Raw genomic sequence first — 18,357 nt, 5'->3', positions numbered from 1 at the left:
GCCAAATGTTGGACGAGTAGTACGTTTGGTGTGGGACAATGTGGGACTTCACGTCTCTTCTCTCAGCCTTTTGGATGAAAGCCAGGCTTTTAGACAAGCTTGGCTATGTTGCATTTGTACGAGCCAGGTTGCTGCGTTTGACGTAGCGCTACTAAATAGAGTAGGAACTCTGCTGCAACGGCATAAGCGGCTCATGTGCCAGGCGGGTAAAAAAAAACACACCCATGTGTTCTTATTTCTGACAGTTAATACACGGATGTGGGACAAAGGGCCAACATGCGGTGCAGTACAATGCAAAGCGGGACACCTGGTCACCCTCCTGCCATATTACCGTGACTCTTTTCAACATGAACAGGCTGTAGCTGTTGTCTGCGGACCAAAGGATGCCAGAGAATGTGACTAAGTGTCCTATTTAAGACTGCACACACAACGCCCTGCCAAGTTATCTTTGGCCTTTGCACTGAGCATTCCATGGCCTCCAGGTAACAGGCAGCTTTCCAGCCAATAGACCCTGAAACATACAGAGAAAAAAAAAACACCATGAGAAAAAGCAGCTTCGCCAGTGTGAGCTTCACTTGACAGCACGTAGCTTTTTACCTCAGCGCTAATCTCTCACGTGTTCCTTCTCAGATAAATTCATTTTATGCTAATTCGCCCTCCGGATCACCACATTAGGCAGTCGGAAGCTTATCTGCGTCTGGAAGAGATGGATATCTTAATGAAGGCGTTCAGATCATTTAGATATGGTAGGCAGTGAATCTGAAGGTCAAATCCTTCTTATGCATTTTGTGGAAGAGCGAAATGAGTTGAGGAGGGAGGAGTGCTTTGCTTCTGCCCTGTTGTTTCGGCTTGTTTGTTTTCCGTGTTTGGCCAACATGAGCCTGGGCTCACACTAACGCCATGCTCAGAGTGGCCGGTGAATCTAGGGCAGAATGAGGATAATCATGCTGATAATCACTGTGATACGTCCAGGGTGAAGATTTAGGAGATTAGAGCCTGTTTAATCACCGTGCCAGAGTTGTGAATCACATTAGCAGAAAAATGAGCTCACTCAGTCCGGCTGTGTTTTTTTTGTGTGAAGCATGAAAGAGTGTTGATTGGACACAGATATGCTGCTAAAACTAGATTACAGATAACCAGGGTGGATCTGCTCTGCGAGTGGAAGGAGACAGGGAGAGAGTAAACGCACAAAGAGAACAGGACACCACTAAGGGCTCTGACCTCGGCTGTGCCACAGATGAGAGGAGATTCCAAGACTGCCTGCTGAGATTGGACTATTAGCCGTGTCTTAGTCAAACACACAGATTCCAAGTATGGTTAGGAAGACTTGGCTCACCCACGGTGCTGAATGGCAAGTGACACAAACTGGCAAGTTCTCCTGAACTCAGGAAACCTGGAAGTCTTGTCTGTATGAAACTATTGTTTCATTGTCAGTTGGGCATATCCAATATCAGCATGGCATCCAAGATCTGCTCGGCAGAAACCACACATGGTATTTGAGCGTGTTTTCCAGGGTACCTCATTTCATGTCCTTAAATGACACCACACAAAGGACTGCGTGATAAATCATTACACAAATCTAGTCACTAGCCATCATTTGTGTGTTTTTTCTTACTCTGTGCCTAGCCGCATGCTTCATTTGAGCGGCATCAAAGGCTACGGCCACATGTCCAGTCAATAAGTTGTGCCAACATTGGCAGTGACGTCCTGTGAAGCATCCATTTAAGGTTACTGTTTGTTTTATCCATTGCTGGCACTTTATGGACTAGCAGGCCAAACAGGCTGATGGCTGATTCCAGCCATGCGAGCTTTATTCACGTGTCCTCAGCCAAGAAACTTACAATATCTTTTATCCTGGCAGATACTTAAATGTCAGTTTCACAGCAGCAGAGGATAAACCCCACTGAGTGAGCCGCCAATACCTCTCTCCACAGAACAATAACGGAAGGGACCCAGCCATTGAACCCAGCTAGCATGTGCGCGTGGGCTAGTCTGGAATGAGCTCTATAAAGCCATGAAGCCTTGAGTGGCACTGATGGAGTCCAGTCGGCGTCTCCATGACTCACTGACACCTTGCATTCCAGCCCAGCAGGGAGGCTTGAGAGGAGAGAGGGGAGGAATGCCTGCCGCTCGCATGCCATTATGGAGCGTTCCCTCGCCACCGGTGTAGTATTCACAAAGGCATGCCTTCTAATGCCCTCAGCATGGATCTGTGCGTGTCAGAAGGGGGCTCTTCCCACCATTCAGGCAGGGAGGACTGCTGAGAGATATGCTAACAATCAGAGTCCAGATCTGAGGGGCTGCAGTGGTGGGGTTGAGAGGGGAGCACATGGGGGCCAGATGGGACGCCCGGGCCTAAACAATGTCAGGTTAGAATGCATCAGAGGATGGGAAATGTGGGACAAACGAGCGGACCACTCAGATGCTATGGACTGTTTTCAGCTGCAATGACGGGTGTGAAGTTATCTACTTTTTGGAGAATGTTCCAATGCGGGGGCGGGGATTGATATTGTCCATTTTGGCAACGTGAGTTAATCTGAGACACAGATGTGGAGATGAATGGGTGGAGGAGCAGGAGTGAACATTTGGGACAAAAGACATTTTTCATTTTTTTTGTCACATTGTTAAGCTTAATCCCCCCCCCAAAAAAATCACTTGATGACAATTTTGGTGACAATTCAAACGAGTCTCCACTTAGCCTGGCTAAGTTAGATAACCAGATAGAGAGAGCTAAACACACTCACACACACTCTCACACAGATCTGTTAATGTGCATTTTTAATTATGTTTTTAGCATTTAGACTTACGTAAATCCTGGTTTGACTCTGAGAGACGGTGTTTTTTTTATGGTGTGGATGTGGCAGATTGTGATGTAATCTGCTAGTTCCAGGTCAGGAGAGAGGCAGGGGAGTTAGAGATGCGACTGCGCTCCTCCAAATGAGCCCTGCTGCTGCCTGACAGGCTCCTGTCCCATCCCGCTCACCCTGCTGCGTGCCATCACTTATTCTCCTCCTTAATCTCCGAGGACGGAGCTGTGGAAAGTTCAGGCACCCACACCGTTGTGGTGGGACAGGAGAGACTTCAACGTCCCTGAGCAGAGAGAGTGACATACAGATAGTGAGATACAGAGAGTGAGGTAGAGAGAGTGAGGTAGAGAGAGTGAGATACAGAGAGTGAGATAGAGAGTGAGGTAGAGAGAGAGAGATACAGAAAGTGAGGTAGAGAGAGAGTCGAGGACGCAGGGTAGAGAAGACTCTGACCTGACCATGAAAACCAGTGGAACAGTTGTGGAGTTCTTCCAAGAGAACTCCCTCTTTCTTTCTCTCTCCCTTTCTGTCTCTCTCTGTATGGTCCTGTCCTAGCTGACTTCTCTTTGTCTACCCCTCTCTCACTCAATCTCTCTCTCTCTCACACACTATCTTTCTCTCAGGATTACTCTCACGCCTTCTGTCACTACATTCCCTTATTCTCCCTCTCCCTCTCCCTCTCTCTCTCTCTCTATCTCTCTCTCTCTCTCTCTCTCTGTGTGTCAGTCCTCTCTCTGCTCGTCTCTTCTTTATCCACACTCTCCTCCCTGTGCTGGTCACTTCTCCTAGGTGGAGCTGGCTTTCCTGGAATTGTCGGGCAGCTTTTCCTGTTGTGCTTGCTGCCTCTCTCTCTCTCTCCCTTTCTCTCTCTCTCTCTCTCCCTCTCTCCCTCTCTCTCTCACTCTACTCTCTGGGCTGCACAGTGTGAGCTGGTGTTGCCACTGGATTAGTGGGTTACGGACATGTATCATGCCATCTGGATCCCCTGTCCTGAAAGAGGGGTGCTTTTCCTCTAAATGCGCTTTGAGTTTTTGGGTCAGAAGTACTCCAGAAGCGCTCAAAATGTCTGTGCAGCACACCGCGGGGCGAGATCCATCGGTGGGTAAAGTAGCCGTGTGAGTGGGGAAGTGTTCCAGTGGGCGGCAAGGTGCTGCCTGCTGGCAGTTTTCCACCGTGCGCTTTTCACTGTTTTTCTCTCATCTTTACTGTCACTGACGTGTGTGGAGACTCAGACAGGCTCTCAGTCAATTATTCGTAATGTTCAATGCAAGTGTTCTGTTTCCTGTACTGAGATATGTCAGCGTGCAAAGATGAACTTTTGGTCTTGTGTTATTTTTGATGAATTATTATTTTTGAGGTATTTTTTGATAAATGATTCATTGTGGAGATATGTCATGAGTTTCTGCCCTGATATTGAAGGAAGGATGTTCCCAAGTTCAAAAAGGAACTCTGCTGGTGTCGTGTAAATAATATTGAATGCACATCCAGACACTGTGTTTGATACAGAACCCTCTATTAACAGAAAAGAAATCAATCTGGTTCAGCACTAATGAAAATGCTTTAACCAGTTATGAGACACTGTTTAAAAGCGCACTAATGAAGATGCTTTAACCGGCTATGAGACACGGTTTAAAACACACTAATGAAGATGCTTTAACCGGCTATGAGACACGGTTTAAAACACACTGTATACAATGTGAAAGTAATTGCAGTTCCAACTTTTTTGCGTTATTCTAGGGGAAATGTAGTAAGATGTACCATTATGATGACTTAACTTAGGACAACTTGACTTTGGACATAATTCGCTTTGAATCAGAAAAGAAAAGAAATGAGTGATCATTATCAAGACACATCTTTTGAAAAGAATCTGACTAAATACTAAAAAGTGTCCTAAATGCCATCAGACTAATGCAAAATTGGTGACAAACTCCAGGGACTGCCTGAAACAATTGTCTCTTGTATTCCAATGCCGAACAGAGAGCTGGCCGGCTTTGAATGGATTTCAGTAACAATCCCTGGCCCACTGCTTGCCATAATTGCTGTATCTTCGCCACTTCAAAGAGCGTCTGTGCCTCTCTGGCCTGATAATGAGCTTTAACTTCTTTCACACTTAATGAGTGAAGGTAGAGTTCACCCGGCGAAATAAGGCTGACACAGCCTGCCCGGTCGCAGCTGTGGCGTCTGACTCGCCGGTAACAAAGGCTTAGTGTACGGCGCTGTGTGGAAACCCAGCCGAGAGCAAGCATGGCCGAGCCTTCTGTTTGACTGAGCTGTCTGGCCTGGCCTGGCCTGGCCTGCCCACCCCATGACACAGGAATCCTGCAGAATCATGCTAAACAACATGTGCATTAGCATTGTTCTCAACTAGCTATTTCCCTCTGTCCACACATTATATAATCAAAGGAGCACAAACCAGAAAGGTCTTGCATAAAATATGATGTCGTGTTTGTTTGTTGTGTTGTGTTGTGTTTTCTCCCTTGGTAGCTTTGGGGATAGGAAATCTTTGCATTAAAGCTCAGACTTAATTATATCAGCCACCATGAAATGAAAATACATTTGCAAAGTTTCTATTTTCGCATGTACTCATTTGGAAGCAAATCTATTCATGAGAATCTGCATCTCAAAGGCTGAATCCTCTTCCTCTTAACTGTTTTAAAGTTGCAGATATTTAATAATGTTCCAAATGATCTTGAGAATATAAGTTGGTAATTAACAATGACCATGGATATATTATTCCATGTGAGTATCTTGGTCAGCTTCTGTTTGTGCAGATATGCAGTACAACGCTGTGCGCGCTCATTAAATTGTGTCTTGTGAATGTTGACAACCCCCTACAGTTTGAACCTCTTTCACAGTGTTTATTTTACTTCCTCGCTCTCTCGCTCGCTCTCTCTCTCTCTCTCTCTCGCTCTCTCTCTTTGTTTCTCTTTGTCTCTCTTTCCTCATCTCCTCCAATTGAATTGTGTGTCATCCCCACAGATAGCTGATCAGCTTCCCTGGATTTCGCTGACGACACCGCTTTGTTTCGCTTGAAGATGGAAACACTGGAGTCGGAGCTGACCTGCCCAATCTGTCTGGAGCTCTTTGAGGATCCGCTGCTGCTGCCCTGTGCCCACAGCCTGTGCTTCAACTGTGCCCACCGCATCCTGGTGTCCCACTGCACCTCCAACGAGTCCGTGGAGTCCATTAGCGCTTTCCAGTGTCCTACCTGTCGTTATGTCATCACCCTCAGCCATAGAGGCCTAGAGGGACTCAAACGGAACGTCACCCTTCAGAACATTATCGACCGCTACCAAAAGGCGTCGCTGAGCGGGCCCAACTCCCCGAGCGAGACGCGGCGCGAGCGCGCCACCTCCTCCTCCGACGGCACCGCCATGACGTCGCCCAGCGAGCGCGTGCAGTGCCAGTTCTGCGAGCAGGAGCCGCCGCAGGACGCGGTGAAGACGTGCGTCACCTGCGAGGTGTCCTACTGCGAGGAGTGCCTGAAGGCCACGCACCCCAACAAGAAGCCCTTCACCGGGCACCGGCTCATCGAGCCCCTCCCCGACTCCCACCTGCGGGGCCTGATGTGCCTGGAGCACGAGGACGAGAAGGTCAACATGTACTGTGTCACCGACGAGCAGCTCATCTGCTCCCTCTGCAAGCTGGTGGGGCGACACCGCGACCACCAAGTGGCGGCACTCAACGAGCGCTACGACAAACTCAAGGTAAGAGTCTCTCTCTGGCCAGGCATGAGTGGAGGCACGTGAGAAGCATCTGGGTGTGTGAGAGCTGGGTGAACATATCCTTACAGATTTGAAGGGATTCAAAAAAAGCATTTAATTACTTGGCTATGGCAGATATATGCACATGATAGAAAAAATGATTTAAATATTCTCACAACATGCGGTTTCCATCTGTATAATATGCATGTTGTGATTCATTTCGGTATCTGGTAAACATATCTAGTTGCATGATATTAAGTCGAATATTGTATGCCACTATTCATGATAAGTTTTCAAAAAATGCAATATCTCCTCTACTAAATGACACATGTAAATATATAGCCCTGAAGAGAGTAATGTTATCCTCTAAAACGTAGTTATGTGACACAAAATCCACCGTAGAATGAATCATTAATTTTATTGCTAACATATTTTTATAGTCCACATCTGCCTCTGTCGGCAGAACACAGAGGCACGTCTTTACAAAAATGACCTCAGTCATTTTATATTATGGTATGGTGCTGTATGTGACCAATGAAAAGACTGACAGAAAAAACTCTTATCCCAATATTCATCGTTATATCAATTTATTGACATTTATTCAGGAGATAAGACTGAATGTCACCGCAGCAGCCCCATACTGAGTGCCCTGACTCTGTAAATGCATTTTTACCAAAGCTCTAGTCTCAACCCATTCTCAATGTGCAAAGCACTCAAGACCGGTGCCTTTTGTTAAAGGATCTTAGCACCATCTCCGCCACACAATTAATACCAATAAAATACTTCACCAACACAAATCTTGGGTTAAGTAGATCTTTTATTGCATGCTTCATAATTGCTTAGAAATGCTGTCAATCAAACACGAATGACTGGGTAGTCCCCTGCACTTCAGCTCTGAAAGAGAGACTGTCAGAGCCGAAATGCTTGGACTCCGTGGGTCAATATTTTGCCAACACACTGTGGGCTTCATTAAAGAGTCCTAAATGTCTGCTTAATGGTCTATGCTTAAGTAGATTTGAGCAGCTGTGATGTTCAGTTTCCCCTCATGTGGTAATTACTCCTCAGATCACACACTAGTGGTCTTGCATGAGCTGTGAACCATTTGTACTGTATGTGGTTCAAATGTGCCCAAAGTATGATTCTATAGTCGATTCATTGTGAGTATAAAGTGGAGCATCTCAGGGTCAGTTATGTTTGTCCTATAGCACTTTACTTTTCTCAGAATGGGATTTAAATATGATAAAGAAGACTGATTGGAGAGAGGGGATTAACTGGGGTTTTTTTTGTCCTAAATGTAATTCTCTGCTTGAGAGAGATATTTGAGCACACTTGAGACTTTCATTTTGCTTAGCGCATTGGCGGTAGGCAAAATGCTCACATGAATTTGGCACATTTTCAGGGAGCCCTCCCTCAAAATGCTGCTATGTACCTGTGTGGACAAGCGTCCCTCTGTGGACCCCCAGGACTGCCCTGCCTGCTGGTTCATTGACCTCTCTACCCTCACCACTTTATACCAATGTGTTATGCATGGACCCCTGTTACAGTGCCGTGACCCCCAACACGTTGGTGCCTGCACTACTGTGCACTGTGTATGCCTGTCTGGTCACAAGATGAATGTATCTTGAGCGAGTGGTTAGTCACCCACAACCCCCACCTCCTCTCCTAAAACACCGTCCGTAGTCATGGAAATGCAGAAACAAGTTCTTTTGTCTCAGGTGAGACGGATGTCAGACTTAACCGGTTTCTCCTTTGTCTGATCATGCTGTCATGGTGCAGAGAGAGGCTTGCCGCTCTCCAAGTGAGGAGAGAGAACAGGAGGAAGCAGACCAGGTGATCTTCTTCAAATAAACCCCCTACCCCATCTTACGGAATCCCCAGGGATGCACCTAGCATCTGATTATCATCTCAATCCTTCACTGAACTACGGAAATGGATAGTCATTCATAAATCATAACATCATTTATAAATGTATTTATGTAATTGTAATCCTCCTCAAAGATACAGTGCACTTAAGAAATGAATCTTTAACTATAGTATTATTATTTGATATCTCTGTTACGTCTGTATATGTAAGATCTATTTTCACAACAGCCAGGTTTACAGTGTGAGAAAGAGTGAGACGGTTGTCTGATCTTTGTGTCTCACTGTGTTACCTGTGGAGACTTTGCTTAAGCCTGATGTTGTGAAAGACAGATACTCTGATTGGTAGCTTCCCTTGTCATGTGGTTTCACACCTAGAATATACACTCAGAATTTGCTCCTGTCACATCAGTTCAGTATACTGTACATATAATATGCTGTACCGCCGTTTCCAATGGCAATAGTTCAGTATACTGTACATATAATATGCTGTACCGCCATTTTCCATGGCAACAGTTCAGTGTACATATAATATGCTGTACCGCCGTTTCCCATGGCAACAGTTCAGTGTACATATAATAATGCTGTACCGCCGTTTCCCATGGCAACAGTTCAGTATACATACAATATGCTGTAGCGCCATTTCCAATGGCAGCTGTAAGTGGAAGCAAAGGAAATCACAATATCTGACATGAATCAAAATGTTTTTTTTAAGTACTTCCATTAATATGTTTTTACTATGTGTTTGTGGACATACTTCATCAGGGGTGACACAGCGTGCAACAACAATACTCATCAGTATTTAAACTGGATTTCTTATTTTCTCGTTGTGCAAACATAATCTACCGGCTTTAGCTCAGACATAAAGCCTTATCTTTCATTTCAGCAATTATTACACGGACAGAGAGATACTTTTTGGGATTGATGTCACAAGCAATTACACGAATATTCAAAATTAAAACAGATGGAGCTAATCCGTTTTTACTTCTTGGGAACTTTAATTCAGGAAATGAAGCAGTAGCTTTCACATTCATCAATAATGTAAAAAGTTTTTTTACTTAGTTAATTTTAGAAGAGCCAGAAATATTCCTGACATGAGGATACAAATCATTTTGCAATATTAATGCTGCACGCATGCAGAACCTGCACTTAACATGCCCCGTTTTATTTATCTTATTTTAACTTCAACATCCACCTCTCTGGACTACTCACTGTAGAGTCTAATACTGGTGCGCTGTCCTGCCAAGAAACAGCATCATAACCGTATTTGGTTGCATCCCAGACCCACTGAGCAAGGCAGCAGGAGCTCGTGTCCAAAGTGTAACGGCAGCGTTTTAACACAGGGTGATTTTCTGACATAACCCTTTCAGCTTATCACTGCAAAACCCTTACATATTCAAAGGTCACATGCATAGCATAATGCGATGAAAGGGGAATCTCGGATTTAATCCGTTTTATTTGATTAAGCAAGCATTTAAGGAAGGCTCCAAGGTCAAATGTGTGTGTTTTCTATCAAATAAATGTAGATCGTTAAACGGCATTTCGTTTTACAGCACAGGCAGTATTCAAGGTGCTTGAGGTATTCACCCTGCTCTTCCTGGTTCACCAAGCTTCCTCTTCCTTTATTATTAATCTCAACAATAGGATAACTCTCTGTCTGTTTGATCCCCCAGAGGGCCGTAGGGCTGCAGGCAGCAAGCAGCAGGCAGCCAAAAAATGGAAAGTAATTAAAAAATGATGAGAGGGAAAGAGTGGTAGCTTCCTCTAGCTGGAAAATCCTTCTGGCTCCACACCTTTGGCGTGCTGAGCCTCTTTTCCTTCCTGAGAAAAACCTGATACTTTCCCTACAAACATAATGGCCTGTCCATTGCAAGCACACTGTTGCATTCCTGCACCATCCAAAGACTTCTGCCTCATCTCCCTCCTGATACGAAGGGCAGAGAAACTTTTTTTTTTGTACTAGACAGTGAAACACGTGTTTGATGTCTGCGTTCTGAATTCAATTCTACGTCATCAATGTGTGTTATTTGTGATCTCCCCTAAGTTAAAATGACACTAGCGTTACAGTAGGGACTACACAGCTCTGAGTGCAGCTGATTTCTGAAGTTTTCTTTAAGTTAGTTCACTTTTGCTTCGGTTGTTGCTGTATTTTTCACTGCTTGCTTTAGTTTTCTGTTGACAAAGTATACAATTTACAGCTTCACTGAATTTCTGACGGTGGGAACATTTTAATTTTATAAAAATAAAAACACTGCTAAATCCATTTTGGTTAGTGCATCAGATTCTGAACATGTTGAAGACAAAATTACCCATGGCCGTCAAATTATACACTACAGTGCAGGTGAGCACTCATTTCAACATTTAGTCATTTGCAGAAATCTTTATCTTTGTCTGTATAGCCCTTGGTCAATAAAAAAAAATTGCTTTTAAAGTTTTTCAAAATAATCCACTCTAACACAAGGCCTAAAACGTTGCACTGAATCATATAATCTTACTGCGAAGGTGCACATCTTTGAAAAGGCTCTTTCTTGTGGTCTTCTCTCACACCTACAGTGAAGGAGGCTTTTGTCCTGCCACCTCCACACTTCTATTCTAATGGCTTTCATCACCTTTGCTTTGGCATGAATAAATGATTGGCTGAGAGGGCTATGATAAAAACTCCAGCGCTATTTCTGTGCGCCGTGACTCAGGGCCCTTGTGAAATTGCAGGATGAAAAGCCCTGACCTGAAAGGGCTTTTTGCCCTGATTCCCAAACCTTGTGACTTCATCCAGTGTGTTTGGGCTGTGGCTGCTCTCCCCTGCTCAGCCCATGCCAGCCACACTTGAGTTCTGCAGCAGACTTTAGAGCTGCTCTATTGAGTACAGTCATATGTGGCTCAATCAAAAGTGGCTCAAATGTTGACGCGTTACAATATAACTGTATTTCAAAATGCTGTGTATACCACTGTAAGTCACAAATACAATATTCATGTATATTGCAAAATGTAGAAGCAGTGAACATGTTCATTTCACATCCATTTTTCTCAGACACATGAGCTAGGTAGGATATTTAAAGCAGCATTATATGCTCATTCAATAGTTCAAAAGTTCAGTGAGACCCACAAAAAGAGTAATGAGGATAGAATATAGGATAATAATATAGAATATAGATGGGTCTTCTTTATATTACTGGACCGGCCACAAGACAGCTATTGCATTTTATAGCATTACTAAAATCCTGCTGTTAACAATGTTTGTGTTGCCCATGCACGATTATAACCTGTTCCTGTAGGAGTCTTATAAAACTCTTTCTCATAATCACAGTATTAAGCTCCTCCAGGATTACACATATGAACTAGTAATATACTCCAACCCCCAGCACTTACTCTCTCACTCCGTATGTTTCAGCACTTACCCATGAGGCTCTCGGAGGTAATCTGGGCTCAGCTTCTAGTGCCTCATTGTGTGATGTAAATGGCTACTGATGATACCAAACATCAACCAGCATACTCAAGAAACAACATTGCATACCCACATCCATATCCACATACAGATATATTACCTTGTGTGTCCAGATTTCTCTGGCTAAAAGAGGCCTTTTTGCCGTGTTTAATGGTTGTATTCGAGAGTGTTTGTGCGTGCTCTAGTTTCCTAAATCAGTGGCAGATGCTCCAATCTTTGCCTCCCTGGGCTGGAGCTCTCAGACAGGATGAGGGGGATCTTTGGCAGTAGGGGGTTGTCAGACTAATCATAAATCCAATCCAACAGGCTCATTCCGTTCGCAGGACTGCTCCAAGTTGTGTGATCAGACATGAGTGTAGGGCTTTTATTTTTATGCTTTTGAAATATTTGTTGTGCCACACTTATTGAGCAATCGATATTACATGCCAATTCCTCCTCCCTCACTCAGGCTTTCTCTGTTTGATTTGTTTGCAGCAAGCTCTGGATTCTAACCTCAGCAGCCTGATCAAGAGGAACAATGAGCTGGAGAGCCTCATGGGAAAGTTGATCCAGACCTGCCAACATGTAGAGGTAATGCCGTCCACTGCCTTGGCTCAACATATGCCTTATATACGATTTTTTTTACAATCATTTTCATTTAATTACCTCCTAATTTATTGTAAAGTTGACTACTCTTCTACTGTGCTATTTGTTGAATTTTGAAATGAGGGTTGTGCTTCTGTTCTCAGATCAGTCCATGTGTTGTTCATGTACTCTTTTGTAATTCTGATTTGAGGCTAAAACCAGCCAGCATCAATGCAGCAAACAAGCTGTGTAATGTGTGCTGTGAGAAAGCAGATTAGAACATTTAAGAGTTACGGTAGAGCTTTGGCACATTTGCATCTGGCTCAAATGTACTGCACATGCATGAGCAGATTTGACAGCATATTAACTGAAATAAGCAGTGGTTCGTGATGGCCTGGTTCTCTTAACGACCGGGTATGGGTGGAGGAATGGAAGCATGCTTGGCTGGTTTTCACCTGCGCTGCTGTTCTGTCAGCTGGATAGATGTGTGCCTCATTTCAGCAAAACAACATAGTTACGTGATTTTTTGATGCAGGTTCTCTGTGTCAAGTCAAAATCATAATTTGTACTCTTTCTTGACAAAAAGGAGATGCTGATATTTAAACAGATATTCATACACAAGTACGATTGTTTGAAAAGGTCACGGCAATGATTTATCCTCAAATAGCGAATTACCCTCAAGTCAGAACATGATTAATTGAATCATAAAAAAACAATCAATCTCTCTGAACCTAATCAATCAATTCCAGGTAAATGCGGCTCGACAAGAAAACAAGCTTCTTGAGGAATGTGATCTCCTGATTGACATCATACAGCAAAGGAGACAGATCATCGGGTCTAAAATTAAGGAAGGAAAGGTATGCTGTACCACACCACACCCCATTCTTTTTTACTATTTACTATTTATTGAGGAGGCTTATACACAAATAGGCTATCATACAAATACAAGATTAAATAAGAAGGAATATTGTCTTGATATTGTCTTTTATTGTCTAGTTTGATTTGCTCTGGGAGGAGAAATACATTTAAATCGTGTCTTAATCACTATTTCATTCATCGACACGATTTAATGGTCCAGCATGTCTGACAGTTGTGTTTTGGTATAATTCAGACTCGTGCTTACTGTGCATGGCCTAACAGTACACATGATTTCCCTGATTCAAGTGGCCTGTTTGCCTCATTTTGATGCTTAACAGAGAGAGCAGATGGGGCACGTTGCCGCAGGGCCTGTGCGGGCATGCTCCGACTCGCTTCCCTACCCTCACTCTCCGGGTTAATCAACCTCTGCTTCCAGTAGCAGGAGCGCGGGAGATGTTGACACAACACGAAGGAGATTTTACAGTCAGTTCGCGTGTTCCCATCCGATGGGCCAAGCAAAGCTCGGAATAGGCCGGTTGACTACGACTATTTTGTTTACTTGCAATCACGCCTTCGTGCATTAGCAGTGCTTCACATTAGAGCAGCGACACCGCACACTCACAGCACTCCAAAATAACCCCTCTCATATTAGTCTCTTGACGTCGTGGTAGGCTACGTGCGTCTGCGTTTTAGCAAGTAGTTTCATTTCCTCTCCTCTCCGAGAAAGTCATTAAGGGACTCTCCGAGGGGGCACAGTTGCCATGCTGAGCCGCGTATCGTGCTGCCGGGAGATCAGGGCAGCTTCCTGAAGCCCTCCCAGAGGAGTGCCGCTTCCTTCCTCACCTCGTGGCAGAGTCAAAGGGCTGCTGCCTACCCTGACGGAATAAGAGCCCTGTTCCCATTGGGAATGCTGGAATGGAAATGATAATTAAACTTGGAGTGGGAGGGAAAGAATTTCATGAATTTCATGTGCCTCTGTCCTCCCTAATGGGGCAGCTGAAACATGTCCTGTCTATCCAGATGACACAAAAACAACTGAAACTTTTTTTTTGCCTCAGCGACATCCCTGTAACTCTGCATTTTACAGTCACCAACAGCACATTATATCAACATGCCTTTCAAGGCCCCATAAGCCAACATTTCTATATATAACCAATTTTGTTTAACCAAGCCAGTGTTCCTTGGCTGGTTTGACTTCTAGAGACTTCAATAATAAACACTAATAAGCCAAGGCAAGTTTATTTATATAGCACTTTTCATATACTGAGGGAATTCAATGTGCTTTACAAATACAAAGCAAAAGGAACATCAAAATGAAAAAAGGATACATTTTAAAATTAACATTTAATTAAAATAAATCACAAAGTACATAAAGTGGTAATTAAAAGAACAAACATATAAACAATTAAAAGAAAGTACACAAGATAAGTATTGTAACTAAATTAAGAGTAAAGTGCTGTAAGAATATAATGCAAGTTTAAGAGTTCAATCATAGGCACATGAAAAGATTTTCACCTGATTAAACAATTGCTACATTTGGGGCGCATCTAAGATCTTCTGTCAGTTTGTTCCAGTAGCAAACCGCATAATAGCTACATGCTGCTTCGCCATGTTTGGTTTGGACACTTTAAAATCTATTCAGTAACTTACTGGAAGCCAGTGTAAAGATTTTAGAACTGGAGTAATGTTGCCCTGTTCTCTTGGTCCTGCACACTCTGGCAGCAGCAAGCTGTGAATGAGCTGCAGCTGTTTAATGGTCCTTTTGGAGGACCAGTTAAGAGAGCATTACAGTAAACCAGTTAAGAGACCATTACAGTAAACCACCCTACTAAACCAGTTAAGAGACCATTACAGTAGACCAGTTAAGAGCCCATTACAGTAGTCCACCCTACTGGACCAGTTAAGAGACCATTACAGTAGAACACCCTACTGGACCAGTTAAGAGCCCATTACAGTAGTCCACCCTACTGGACCAGTTAAGAGCCCATTACAGTAGAACACCCTACTGGACCAGTTAAGAGCCCATTACAGTAAACCAGTTAAGAGAGCATTACAGTAGAGCACCCTACTGGAAATAAAAGCATGTGCAGTGAGCGTCTCTATTTTTGGGGAACAAAACCCATGATTTGGGCTATATTTGTAAGATGATAGAAGGCTGTTCTGGTGATTTGCTTTGATATGGTTGGTGAATATGAGATCTGAGTCTATTAGAACACCAAGATTTCGGTCTTTGTTTTAGAGAGCCCTTTAGAGAGTCAGGGTTTCAAGAAAGGACTGCTCCTGAAAGTCCTACCCAATTTTCCAACCTATCCAGCAGTACTCTATGATCTACTGTGTCAGATACAGCTGAAATCTAGTAAAACCAGAGCTGATATTTTACATGAATCAGTATTAAGCCGTATATCATTTAACACTTTTATAAGAGCCGTTTCAGGACTGTGGTGAAGGTTGGAAACCTGATTGAAATGTGAAATAACCATGACTACTGAAGGGGAATATGATTGATTTAGATACGGATTACAATATTGTAGTAATTGGAATGAATTGACTGTAACTATAATTTGAGAGATTACTGAGGCTGGCCAGCCTCAGGCAGATGGGTCCCACCTATATGAGTTGGGTTCTACTCAAGGTTTCCTCCTGTTAAAACTGAGTTTTTCCTTTCCACTGTCACCTCAGTGCTTGCTCTAGGGGGTCCAGGCTTTGGGCGCCTTGAAACAATTGTTATTAACCTCTAAATAAACAAAATCAACTTTTTCTTCACTTCAGGTTATTCGTTTGAGGAAACTTGCACAACAGATTGCTAATTGCAAGCAGTGTATAGACAGATCATCATCACTCATCACTCAAGCTGATCACACCCTGAAGGAGACAGACCACACCCGCTTCCTGCAGACTGCCAAAAGCATCACAGAGAGGTAAGATCACTCAGGTCTTGATAAAACAGCCTGGTTCTACCCCATGTGATCACCATGGTTCCCATAAACTATAGATGACTCTACTGTAGTAGTGGATCTTGTTGGTTTTGTATCTCCATGGGGTAAAATCTCAACATCACTGTTTTTTACCTTTCAGAGTCTCAATGGCTACAGCATCATCTCAAATCCTGATACCAGAAATAAACCTGAATGATACGTTTGACACATTCACATTAGACTTCACTCGGGAGAAGAAAATGCTGGAAAGTCTGGATTATCTTACAGGTCAGTGTGAAGTCAATGAAATAACAAAAACATAATTTTGGCATAGGAAGCACATTGAACAGTAAAAGCTCAGTCAATAAAAACCCACATAGTGCATTAAGATGCTTTTTCGTTTTGTCCTTGGTGACTCGCACTGGCATTCAAATCATTTGGATTACATCTTCTAGTTTTTTTTTGTTTTAGAGTAATGTTAAACCCGATTTGAAGTATTCAGCCGCTGTCAGGCCGTGTCTGCAGGGTATTCTGTGTTGTGTTGTGGGAGCCGGCTTCACTCAAGGGACAGCCAACTAACTGCATCACACAGCGTGTGCAGTCATGGGCACTTCTCTCAACTGAAAAAGCCTGAGCTGTTTTTCTGGAAACCTAGTTTTCCTGAGCAATAGTATGAAAGCCATTTTCAGCTGGCAAGACTTGTGTACTTCATACATGTGCACATGCAGCCTGTCTTTGTTGATAATAATAAATCAGTGTTTCTTTTTATTTCCTGTTCCAGCCCCCAATCCTCCTATAATCCGAGAGGAATTATGCACGGCGTCTCATGACACAATCACTGTCCACTGGACATCAGATGATGAGTTCAGTGTGGTTTCCTATGAACTGCAGTATGCCATCTTTACTGGACAAGCCAATGTTGTCAGTAAGTAAGCCATTCAGGACTAACTTTGATATCAACATTCAGACTGAACGCCTGGGCCCATGTTACACTGCTTGTATACTTGTTCTGTCCACATCAATGCTTTTTAAAAATCTGTGTTGCATAAAATATCAATATATTTATTGCAAAGTATTTCAGATTTATTAAGGATTATATTTAATGGGGAATTATTTAATGAAACAGCAAAATGAACACTATATATACAGGCCAGTCACCATACCGTAATGAAATGGCCTGAGTGAAGCATGATGAATCTCTGCTTTACATGTGATTGAAGTGGAGCAGTATATCCTGACCCAGACTGGAGTAGGATGCACATGCAAATGAAAGGGCAGGCCTCAGCCCCTGGCTCTGTCTCCAGACTGAAAAGATCACTGGGTGCAGGCTCTAACAGGGGCCGTGCTCAATCGAGCTTCAGCCCTCTTCTGCTTCACGGCCACAGTGGATTGATTGCACTGTTTAAACTTATGGGTCACATACACCGAGAGCGAATAACAGCTTTGACACAGCGATGACCATTGTAGTGTTCTTTCATGTGGTTGAGTGCACTTCGGCACAAATGCCCAATGGACCCAGTGATTATTCATATGAACATTATTCACTCAATCATCTAAAAGTCAGTGAATGGGTTCACATGATTCACAGCTAAGAAACTAATTAGGGCTTTATCAAACGCGGATTATATAATAACAAAATCTTGAAAAATATTCAAAGTATTTCGTGGTTTTTTTTTATGCCTTTGTTGCTTTGCTCTGTTTGGCAGGTCTGTGTAATTCAGCAGATAGCTGGATGATCGTGCCCAACATAAAACACAACCACTACACAGTGCACGGCCTGCAGACCGGCACCAGGTACATCTTCATTGTCAAAGCCATCAACCAGGCAGGGAGCCGGAGCAGCGAGCCAGGCAAACTGAAGACCAACAGTGAGTGTCCACATTTAGCTGCATTCACAAGTATCTCAGTCTGACACAGATGACATTGACATGGTGACGGTTTGACACTGATGTCCACCTCCGCAGGCCAGCCCTTCAAATTGGACCCCAAGTCTGCTCACAAGAAGCTGAAGGTGTCCCATGACAGCCTGACAGTTGAGAGGGACGAGACGTCCTCAAAGAAGAGCCAGAGTCAAGACCGGTTTAGCAGCCAGGGAAGTTATGGAGTCACAGGAAATGTCTACATTGACAGCGGCCGCCACTACTGGGAGGCCCTGATAGGAGGGAGCACATGGTAGGAGTGCCGTCTAGTCAGGATGTATTTTGCGA

The 18,357-nt window shown here is 43.6% G+C and overlaps 1 protein-coding gene across 5 annotated transcripts in view; it reads left to right on the top strand.

The window, feature by feature from the left end:
• mid1 (midline 1) overlaps positions 1 to 18,357 on the top strand; it is a 28,066-nt gene that overhangs the window by 8,346 nt on the left and 1,363 nt on the right. For 3 of the 5 annotated variants that reach the window (XM_031560495.2, XM_031560490.2, XM_031560484.2), the window contains exons 2-10: positions 5,787 to 6,514; positions 8,288 to 8,341; positions 12,288 to 12,383; positions 13,127 to 13,234; positions 16,005 to 16,153; positions 16,311 to 16,438; positions 16,932 to 17,075; positions 17,857 to 18,018; positions 18,115 to 18,322. In XM_031560495.2, the coding sequence (XP_031416355.1) occupies positions 5,843 to 6,514; positions 8,288 to 8,341; positions 12,288 to 12,383; positions 13,127 to 13,234; positions 16,005 to 16,153; positions 16,311 to 16,438; positions 16,932 to 17,075; positions 17,857 to 18,018; positions 18,115 to 18,322 (1,721 nt within the window). In that variant the 5' untranslated portion in view covers positions 5,787 to 5,842. Of the gene's footprint in view, positions 1 to 3,559; positions 3,906 to 5,786; positions 6,515 to 8,287; positions 8,342 to 12,287; positions 12,384 to 13,126; positions 13,235 to 16,004; positions 16,154 to 16,310; positions 16,439 to 16,931; positions 17,076 to 17,856; positions 18,019 to 18,114; positions 18,323 to 18,357 lie in introns of those variants that run through there. The other 2 variants (XM_031560477.2, XM_031560503.2) reach the window with 2 other exon arrangements.

The sequence above is a fragment of the Clupea harengus genome, chromosome 2 (assembly GCF_900700415.2).
Source record: "Clupea harengus chromosome 2, Ch_v2.0.2, whole genome shotgun sequence".
NCBI lineage: Eukaryota > Metazoa > Chordata > Actinopteri > Clupeiformes > Clupeidae > Clupea > Clupea harengus.
The sequence above is the reverse complement of the archived record's forward strand: the minus strand, read 5'-3'. Positions and strand labels throughout refer to the sequence as shown.